At 42.7% G+C, this 10,566-nt stretch overlaps 2 protein-coding genes across 2 annotated transcripts; both read left to right on the top strand.

Moving 5' to 3' along the window:
- The first annotated feature begins 81 nt into the window (after window positions 1–81).
- Window positions 82–7,272, top strand: rpgrip1 (RPGR interacting protein 1). The gene is made up of 30 exons (XM_028429767.1): window positions 82–169; window positions 244–297; window positions 416–536; window positions 721–926; window positions 1,008–1,110; window positions 1,284–1,424; window positions 1,583–1,688; window positions 1,787–1,810; window positions 1,898–2,044; window positions 2,139–2,212; window positions 2,279–2,499; window positions 2,621–2,721; window positions 2,841–2,891; window positions 2,969–3,148; window positions 3,239–3,356; window positions 3,446–3,609; window positions 3,694–4,033; window positions 4,121–4,281; window positions 4,426–4,658; window positions 4,739–4,854; window positions 4,951–5,156; window positions 5,306–5,362; window positions 5,453–5,622; window positions 5,740–5,818; window positions 5,938–6,001; window positions 6,149–6,231; window positions 6,334–6,523; window positions 6,601–6,685; window positions 6,813–6,940; window positions 7,040–7,272. Exons 1-30 carry the CDS (start codon window positions 82–84, stop codon window positions 7,270–7,272), a joined length of 4,044 nt encoding a protein of 1,347 aa, XP_028285568.1.
- Window positions 7,273–7,688: 416 nt separating this feature from the next.
- fam113 (family with sequence similarity 113) lies at window positions 7,689–10,566 on the top strand. The gene is made up of 9 exons (XM_028429243.1): window positions 7,689–7,859; window positions 8,039–8,120; window positions 8,247–8,326; window positions 8,505–8,737; window positions 8,828–8,978; window positions 9,219–9,465; window positions 9,557–9,607; window positions 9,798–9,878; window positions 10,070–10,566. The coding sequence occupies exons 1-9, from the start codon at window positions 7,857–7,859 to the stop codon at window positions 10,213–10,215; spliced, it is 1,074 nt and encodes a 357-aa protein (XP_028285044.1). The 5' UTR covers window positions 7,689–7,856; the 3' UTR covers window positions 10,216–10,566.

The following is a 10,566-nucleotide window of genomic DNA, read 5'->3' as shown; positions in this document are numbered from 1 at the left end:
TTTAAAAGAGTGTTATTTCCTGCACACTCCAGTTGGTAAGACTGGAACTTTCCGACTGGCTGAATCTAAGGGAGAGGTGTGATGTCGCTAGTGGTGGACGAGACGGCCGGGGATCTCCCAGTCAGGGATGTGGGGCTGATGAGAGGGGGGCTGATGCCAACTGTCCCAGGTTTGTCTCCCGCATTTAAACACATGTTGGTGTGAATTATTTGATGCAGACAGCACTTTGCTGCTTTTTTTCAGATACTCTGCGTGACGTCAAGCCATGGAAGAAGCATCATGTCATGAAGACAAAAGGTTGAACTTTACTTACTTCCTCCTATCAGAATTCACTTAAATTGTGATAGATTCAAAAGTGCTCATAAATCGTGTTCCTTACTGGAATTTTCAGTTTTCTGTGTCACTCTCTGTCCAGCTGATCCTCAGCGCCTGTTTAGGTTTCCCAGGGAACACCTGGAGGACTTGTGTCTCCGGCTGCAGGAAGAGAACAGTGAGCTGAGACAACACACACGCACACAGGAGCAGAGGCTGCGCAGGTAACACATAGTATCACAAAAAGCCACACACACTCTGTACCCACCACCATCTGTATCATCCATTTTTCAAACTAGGACATTCTGTGCTGCTGTCTCAGTATGTTGTTTAAGATGATAAATAACTGTCTTGCTGTTCCCCTCATGTCTAATGTAGCCAAATTTGATTAACACCACTTTTTCTCAGGATGTCCACGAGGTTGATGCGTCTTCGCCAGGCCCGTCCCGGGTCCAGTGGTGTGAAAGAGAGGGACATGGAGGACACCATACAGGAACTGGAAGCCCGTGTGGTAATGCTGGAGAGCCAGAAAGGAGTGTTACAAAACAAACTCAGCCTGGCAAAGCAGCACATCCTGGACCTTGGTGCACGCACACCATACAAGTTCAGCAAAGGTGTGTGCAGTGGGGGTGTTGTATCACGTTAATGGAGGCCAATAAAATGTTTACCTCCATTTATACTTTTGTTTTTGCAAGGTAAAAATCTGGAAGGGGAGGGCGGAGTCAGAAGGGCAGCTCAGACTGCACCCCCCCGCTATGGCCCCACGTTTGAAGACACCAGGGCAGAGATGGAGAGATTGTAAGTGTGACATTCAGACCCCATCTTACTGTAACTCTACATTCCATCCCTTTCTTTTCTATCTTTCTAGTAAGCCCTGATCATCTAACCTTTTCTACTTCTTCTTAACACTACATGTGTTTCTCCTCCGTCCTTCATGCTCCACTGATTCAAATCATCTCTCCCCTCTTCAGCAGGTCAAGTGTGGCAGAGCAGGTGAGGATGGCCGAAATGGAGCTGACAGTCCAGACACTCAGAGACACACTGAGAGAGAAGGACAAAGAGATTGATGGAACTGTTAGAGAGATGAGGAAGCAACAAGCAGACAGACACAAGTGAGTAAAATAAAATAAAATAACGTTCTACTTTGTGCCCTGTCTAAATTTTATTTTTTTTCTCCTGAAGTCACGCAGTAATTTGCACAATTTGCCATGAATGTTTCATGAAATGGACAACATTATAAGATGAATTATAATATCTTTTTTTCTGACAGAATAACCATCAGAGAGAATGTGGATCTAATTCGATTACAAAAGCAGCTTTCAGAGAAGGGTGCTGCACTGAGAGTTTCTCAGGAAAAGTTCACTCACCTGCAAGAGGTTTGTCAGCCGTTCATTCAGCTAAACACCATTCTTTATGTACTATATTCTCTCAGCAGCAGTTTACTAGACTGTATCTTTCTTTATCTTTTTTCTAGGCCTTTGAGAGTCAGTTAGAACAGGTACATTCATATTCAAGTGAATACCGGTATATCAAATACTAGAATAATACTTCTTATCATTTTGACTGTGCTGTGTTTTCTCCCCAGAGTCAGCGGTCACTGAGGGAAAGTCAGGGAGCTCTGCTGGAGAAGGTGGAGGAACTGACTGAGCAGCTGAAGCAGGAAAGACAGAGAGCTCTGGCACTGGAGGGACAGCTAACCACCACTACCTTGTCTCTGCAGACACTGGACAAGGTAGCTGTAGCTGCATGCATACAAGAAATAAGAGCATAATATAGTGTTATATGGTGTCAGGTAGGTTTTTAGATTCAGATGTTTTTTCTTTCAGCTCCAAGAGAGGATATGTGACCTGGAGGGAGAGAGGGATCTGATTAAAGAGAACTATGACACTCTGCTGGAGAGGTAAGATTTTTATTTTAGGCTGGCCTAGAATAAAACCTATTGTTCTCATGTTTCCTTTTTTTTTAGAACTTTATCTGCTCAAAGTAACCCTGGTGGTCAGGTGATACCACCTAGAATAGAGGACCAGGAGAGGGAGAACATGGTGGAAAACACCAGCAGGATGGATATCCAGAGACTGGAGGAAATGCTGCAGGTGGAAAGGGAGGAGCGACGGAAGCTGAAGCTGCAGATGGAGAGAATGGAGCAGGAGAAGGAGCTACTAGAGGAGCAGAGAGAGCGGGAAAGAGGTGAGGAGTATCAGCAGGGTGGTCTGCTTTAGTTACATTGAATTTACATCAGTGTTTTCCACTATGTTAAGCCATAAATGGACATTTGCATTATCTGCATGTATGTTTATGCGACATCTAGATTTCACTGGGTTAAAGAGTGACAAACATCTGGAACAACAAGTTCTCCAGTACAAAGAGCAGGTCTCTGATCTGCAGGACAGACTGGACTCTGTCACCAAGGTTAGAAACTAAAAAGTGAATAACGTGTCTTTGAACATATATTTCATCCTTCCGTCTCGGTATGTGGGTTATATTGTACCCTGACACCATTTTTGTCCTCTCACTCTGCTCTCTTCCAGGAGTTTGACATGAGTGTTGAAGATCTCAGTGAAACTCTTGTGCAGATTAAGGTTTGTACCTATTTGTACCACGTCTATCCAATGAACACAATAATTGAATAACCTAACCCTTGTCACTGTATCTACAGGCATTTCGAATGCAGCAGGAAAGCAGGGAGGGTCTGCACTTCCTCTTAGCTGATGGGAAGGTGGAAGATTCAACCCGTGAGCTGGTAAAGATCCAGGCATCGCATGCTGAAACTGTACTGGAGTTACAGAAAACCAGAAACCTGCTGCTGCTGGAGCACCGGATCACTAAAGACCTGCAGGTGCACACACATTTTAAATGCACATAGTTTGTAATAATTGAAATAAGCAGTGATACTGATTGGAGTTAAAAATTCTATTTCCTCCCTAAGGAAGAGTTAAATACTATCAACCAGAGGGTGGAGAGAGAGAGGGAGGAGAGCAGGAGGAGGATAGCAGAGAAGGACAAACTTTTATCAAAAAGAGCTTTACAGATAAATAGTTTACAAGGTATAACAACAAGGAGACATACTTCTGTATTAATAGTGGTGTCACTAGGACTAAAACCTCTGACCTTTGACCTTTCCATGGCCATCCAGCCCAGTTGAAAGAGTTGGCATACAGCCCCAGGAACTACAAACGGACCATACCAATACAGTACACCTGGCCAGCTGGAGATCAGGAGGTGGTGCAGCCCATTGAGGACGACATGCCGTTTTCTCAGCTGAAGGCTGGGGAATCACTGTTGGAGATACACCTTAAAGTAAAAGCCCTACAGCTGAAGATGTTGTTTCATTCTCAATAACTCCAAGTTGAAAGGTTATATGAGTTCTTTTTGTACCTCCAGGCCGCCACCTTCACTCCAGCTGGGCTACGTGTTATGCACAGCATCCATCCAGGAGGGGGTGAAGACATTGTGACTTTCTGCACCTACAGCCTGCTGGACTTTGAAATGCACTCCACTCCTTTGGTGTCTGGAGGCCAACCAAACTATGGCTTCACGTCCCGCTATGCTCTGACAGTTCGGGATCTGGGCAGGCTGGGAGGACAGGGGTCAAAAGTCAGGGTGGAGCTTCACCAGGCATTGGGAGGTGTGAGGTTTGTGACCCATGGAAGTGGACAAATGTCTCTTATGGGTGCAATGGAAAGGAGAGGAGAGCGTATTTGTGGACATGTCGGTATCACAGGTTAGCAAATTTTATGAAGAAAAATCTATACAATAGATTTGAAGATCATTTCCCTTTATAAATTACAAAACTCTGTCTGTCTCCTAGGACATGAGGGGGAAACGGTTGGTGTGGTGGATTTCTGGGTGCGTCTCTTCCCTCCTGCAGAGCCTGTGAATGCTGTGACTGAGAGCAGAGCTGACAGGAGAACAATGACACAGAGGAGTCCTGTGCAGGTCTCTCTTGGCTGGCAAGACAGTGGTCATGAGGTAAAGCAGAAAGAAATCTGACCAGCACAGTCCCAGCACATACAACCAAAACCATTTTTTTCATAATTTGTTTAATTTTACCCTTTAAATTAGGATGTTTTCCTACCAAACATTTGTCCTCATATCATTATTTATTTATGGCAGGAGCTACATGACTATGGAGGAGGTATTCCCAATGAACTTGTGGTACTGTTGGAGCGCTGTGTGGGTCTCAATGCTCGATGGCCTGGACTCCTTCCTGATGCATACCTGACATACAGGTTCTACGACCTGCCACCTCATGTCTCTCAAACAGTGCAGTGCACTGCTGATCCATTGTTCAATGATGCCACCAGCTACCCACTGGCAGTAACAAATGACGTGCTGCACTATCTCAGGTACTAAAATTTCACTTTTTTCACAAAATGTTGTGCTGCTTCTTTAACCCACTAACACATCTGACTGCACTTTTGCCCAGGTCTAGCAGTCTATGGGTTTACGTGTTTGATGACAGTGATGACCAAATGCCACCAGCCTACCTGGCCAAGACCCCAATCCCAATGCGAGCCCTGGCTACAGGCAGAGAGATCAAAGGTGAGAGTGAGAGAGATAAAATAGAAGAGGAGGAAGTAATCTACAATATGCCATTTTTTATGTTACACACTCATCCACCTCAATGACACCTGCCAGGTGATTATGTTCTGAGGGATTCGGCTGGTGGACCTCGGGGCATGGTCAGAGTTGTGATGAAATGGAAGTACCCCTTTCAGCCTCCGGTGGATGCCTTGCAAGGTCGACAGGAAAGGGGAGAGGATGAGCAGAGCATTGAAAGAGAGGAAAGGCGAAGACAGGAGGCTGAAAGATCACACAGGCCTATAGCCAAGCCCAGGGTGAAGGTGATGTTGCTTATCATTTTCTGAGGAGCTGCATTTTTCTATTAATATTATCTTCTATTGTGTATGTACAGATAAGAAGCGCAGTAAACATATGTTCAGATATACTGTGTCCCCTTCTGTTTCCTGGCTTAATACCTGTTTTACCACAGACTCAGCAACATGAGTCCAGAGACACCAAAGCTGTGCAGAAAGAGATAAAAGCTGGGGTAAGGCTTAAGGTTGAATTATGTGTTTATGAGTGTTTTTTATACACATTAAAGTTTTGTTTGTGCACTAATACATTCCTCTTCTCAAAGCTGAAGCCTCCGACTGTCAAGCAGAAAAGCTCACAGGACTTAAGGCCAGAGCAGAGCCAATCCAGAGGCAGGAAGAGGTCTACCAAGAGGTCACCTGAACTTTTTCAGAGAACACCACACCTGACGCCTGAACCCAGACTGACCTCACCCTCTCGTTTAGTATCTGTCAAGTAAGTTGCATATTCATTCAAAATCAGTTCCGTTACCAAGATGTAATGTATGTATGAAATCATTCCCCTGAATCCTCATTAGCATTGAAAAATGTTTTTACAAAAATCTAATTGAAGATCATCAGAGGGAAGGTCTTCTAGACAATCACTGACCACTCTGTCCAGGAAAAGCTCTGCCAGTGATGCCAGGACTCAGGTCTGTTCACTCCTAAAACCCTGAAAACTACATGGTGCAGAGTTCTCCTCATGCTAAACAATGGCAAAGAAACTCAGGACTTGATGATGAATGGTCTCATATAACTGCTTTTTCTTCAGGATCTTCCCTCTCTGGATCAGATGTCAATGGTTGAAGAGGGGGAAGAAGAGGGGAGGAGTGAGAGTGGTAAGCTGTTTTTACTCCCTTTTAGTAATTTAAGTCCTTAAATTAAAAAGGTTTTTACAGCTACAGTTTGTTTTACAAAATCCAGAATGAAAACATAAGCAGCAAATCCTTTTCCTGTTATTTTCCATACAGTTGCTGATGGAGACAGTGATGCCCGTGACTCTTCAGAAGCAAGTTCCTTACAAAGCGACATTATCATCTTTCCACCAAAAAGAAAAATGAGGAAGGTACAGCTGAAACTGGCTGAGACAAGAAAACTAATCATATATGATAATACTCTACAACAATCTAGCTGTACTGGAATAAGTTTGAATGACATTTTGTTAAAGGGGGACAAACTTAAAGTTGAGATTCTGTCCTTGACGTTTGAACCATCCTCAAACGTGGCATTGGATGCGTCGGTGCAACGGGTCTATGTGGAATATCGGCTGCTGGGGGTACCGATGGAAACAACTGAAACACCCATGTCCCTCCGAAAACCCACAGAAGGAGAAGAAATTCACTACAACTTCACACGAGGTGAGAACTTTCTGTCTGCTTGTGTCTTCATTTATGATGAAAAATGGACATCAACCACAAATGTCCCTCTCTTTCAGTCATTTATGTGAATGGTTCCCAGGCAGCTTCGCTCAGACAGTATCTCTACACCATGTTGGAGGGCACTGACCCCAACCAGGGCAGGTAATGTTGATGTTTTGTGTAAATACAACTCCAAGGTTCTCTAAAAAAAAAGACTTGTTTTAGCCAATGCCACAAACTTATCAATCGCCTCTCACATCACAAAATGAATGTTGCTGTGTCGTGGCAGGTTAAAGTTCACAGTAGTCAGTGAACCAATGGACGATGATGAGGAGTGTCTGGACGTTGGACATGCTTACCTGGACCTACAGGAACTGTTGCTTAGTGGAAATGATGTGATTGAACAACAAATTGACAGTATGTGTTGTAATTAAAACTGCTAACACTATATTTAATAATAAATGTGTGATAAATATATTTTTTTATAATGCATAAATGTGTTTTTCTTTGTCCCAGTTGTGAGTGTGGATGAAGACAAGGAGGTCATAGGACACCTGAAAGTGTCTCTGGAAGCAGCAAAGGCTTTGAATGGGATATATGAGGAGTTTCACCAGGATGAGGCTAAGAAAGAAGACCAGACAGAAGAAGATGAAGATGAAGAGGCAGAGGAGGAGGAGGAGGAAAAAGAAGAGAAGAAAAAAGATCCAATACAAGTTATAGATTATGATGAAGACAGTGACTTTGATTGAAACTTTTACTTTTATGTAAAGATGTTAGTTAGATGATTGTATGGACTTTATGGATGTGCTCCTTTTAATGTGAACTTGTGTACTTGTATCTATTTATTATTAATTTAGTTTGTTAAATGTGTTTTTGCACATGTTGCTTTGTTGTTTGAAGGTAATTTGGAAATATCAATAAAGACATTGAATGAAAACAAAATAAACCGTTCCAAATTATGCAGGTTGCCAAAAATACGTTTTTCTTATACAGTGCAGAGGGGGTCACTAAAGGTAACATTAGGCTCGTCGCAATAAAGAATACAGCGTGCACTACATTTGTCCGAGGGCCAATGAATGTGTCATTTAATTAACGACACCTGCCTGTTTTGAAAGAGTCCGCTTTTTCCCTACACTCAAGCTACAGATGGCTAGATGGAGGGATTTTTTTTAAACTCGTTTCAGCCGTCAGATAGCTTTTGAAAGTTTAGCACTTTATAGGGGCGTCTCGATTTATTGACTTTTCAGTCAAGTAGGCAAAGTTTAAAATTAGTGCAGTTTGGTGTTAGCTACATTTAGCATTAGCAGTGTAACGTTTGCATCCAGCTTCAGCCATGGTGAGTAATTTATTGTAAATCAAAGTTAAAGTATCTTGTTAAGGCCGGGTTATGTGTACAAACTGCGCATTTATGTTCACGTTTGAAGATATTCTGTAAACATTTGTAAGGCCTCACTCAGTTTATGGTCTCACTGCATGGGTGATGAGTAGCGGATCTGTGTTTGTCATAATTAACAGAAGGAAGTCATGAGGTCTGTGAGCCACCAGCAGGCCAGTCAGCTGCTCCATAACAAGTTCGTTGTGGTGCTGGGAGACTCCAGTAAGTCACACTTTAGTTTAAACAGTTTTCTTACAGTCAGCCTGTGTTTTTGACTTTATTCCAACAGTCTGGTGTATATTTAATGTGTATGGCTGCTGTATTTAGACTGGTGTATTTTCTCCTCAGTTCATCGCTCCATATACAAGGATCTTGTCCTGCTGCTACAAAAGGAGAAATATCTCACCGTGAAACAGCTCAAGAGCAAGGCAAGGATGAACATTTAGCAGGTTTACATTCCCATATAAAAAGTAAAATAAGGGGTTATGTTAATGTGCAAGCATCTCTCAGCTGAGTAAATGTGATACTGACTCCATAAATGTCTTAATCTTCCTCCTTCAGCAATTTCCCCCTGGGATTAATAAAGTATTTCTGATTCCGATTCAGGGGGAGATGAGCTTCGAGCAGGACTGCCTGGTGGAAGGAGGTTGCCTGGACTCATTGCACAATGGGACAACGTACAGGGAGGTTCGGCAGTTTCAGGCGCCTCACCATCTGGTCCGTTTTTATTTTGTGACGCGCATTTTCTCACGCTACATGCAAAGTGTCTTGGAAGACTTCCGGCAAGGCTTGACACCAGATGTCATCATTGTCAATTCTTGTGTTTGGGATGTTTCAAGGTGGATGGGTCAAATTAATTCCTTTTGATTGAGACCTCTTAGTATGAGTGTATCTTCATTTCTCAACTTGTTGTACATATCTGCTTGTAGGTACAGCGTTGAATGGGTAGACGAATACAGAGAGAACCTAAATACGTTCTTTGAGGAGCTCAGATGGATCCTCCCACAGGAAACACTCATCATATGGAACCTCACTATGCCCCTCGGAGAGAGCATCAAAGGAGGCTTCCTGGTACCTGAGGTATGTCAGCATTCATTTGTATCGTCCCTGGATATGGGAAGCTTTTATTAAGGTGACAATGCTGAGACCTCCTACTTAGTGGTGTATGGGAGATTGTATGTTTAATTAAGGTACTTTCTTACTACATTGTATATACAGCAGCATTTTTTTCTAGAAATAGGGTGATAAAGGACAAGACACTTATTTCTCTGTACTGTTTCCAGTCTGCTGTTTGGATTAAACCCTTTTTTTCTACCTCAGATTAGGCACAAGGCTCCCAACCTGTGGTCTGATGTAATTGAAGCCAATTTCTATAGTGGGACTCTGGCAGACGCGCACGGAGTGGATGTCTTGGACCTCCATTTTCAATTTCGCTTGTCCCTCCATCATCGGATAACAGATGGCATACACTGGAATGCCATTGCCCACCGCAGGATTACTTTTCTTTTACTGCGACATATCGCACAGGCCTGGGGGGTCATACTGCCGTCTCCATTGACTACACTTGGTGAGAAGAAAGGACAAGACACACACACACACACAGAAATGTCCTCTCCCAGTGTAAGTTAGGACTGATTGAATGATTTGGTCCTTTCTAGACCTGAATGACACAAACAATCAACCAGACTCAAGGAGTGAAACGAAGACGGGTAATACATCAGAAGAATTAACTTTTCTTAAATCTATAATCTAAAGTAAAAACAGTTTAAAAGTTTTCTTGCCTCATATGTAATGTTATTATTCTGATCATGTGACACAGAATGACCAAATTTCTTTTTATCTGCTGGTACAGGCTCTAGTCTGTTGACCAATTATCTCTTCCTCTCATCTGGCTTTCAGAACGGCATCCAACAATGTTCTCCAATATGTCTGGAGACTACCAGCATAACAGATTTGAGAGTGACTGGCATAGACGGTATGGTAAGTAAACTGAAAAACTCTGAATAACATCCTGTCATTCAGCAAAACCACCAGTTCAAATATTTCAGTCAAATATCACTATGTTTAAAAACAAAAATTGAAGTCAGTTGTGATCTAGTAAGTCCTTTTTAATGAGTAACAGGCATGTTTGAGTAGCAGCCAGTTTAATTAATAACCTGTACATCATGCAGGGTTTGAACATGGGCTGTCCGACCACCACGAGCGCTACAGAGGGCACCATCATCGGGATCTGATGCGAAGCCGCCATTACAGAAGACAACACTATGCTCCATACCCTCACCACAATCGGTATGATCGTCATGGCCACTACTACTGAGGCAGAGGTGTGATGTAAACCTCTGTCATCTTACCAGCTGTTGCTTAATGTAACTATAGTGCACTGTTTTTACTGTTTTTTTTTATTTTACTGTATTTTAATTGTGCACTACTAATTACAGTTCTATTAAAGTTGACACAAAGGTCTCAAGACCGGACTATGATAAGGATGTCTGTGATTTACAGCTTGTTACTTGTTTCTCTACTGTTGACTCTAAATGACTCTTTTTTTTCAAACATGTATGTTATGTAGCGACTTACTCAATATTTACGTCTGATTCCAACATACTCTGATTCCAACTGATAACCCTGTCTACTCAATAGTGACACAGAAACTATTGCAATGGTTTGC

The sequence above is a fragment of the Parambassis ranga genome, chromosome 18, assembly GCF_900634625.1.
Source record: "Parambassis ranga chromosome 18, fParRan2.1, whole genome shotgun sequence".
NCBI lineage: Eukaryota > Metazoa > Chordata > Actinopteri > Ambassidae > Parambassis > Parambassis ranga.
The sequence above is the reverse complement of the archived record's forward strand: the minus strand, read 5'-3'. Positions and strand labels throughout refer to the sequence as shown.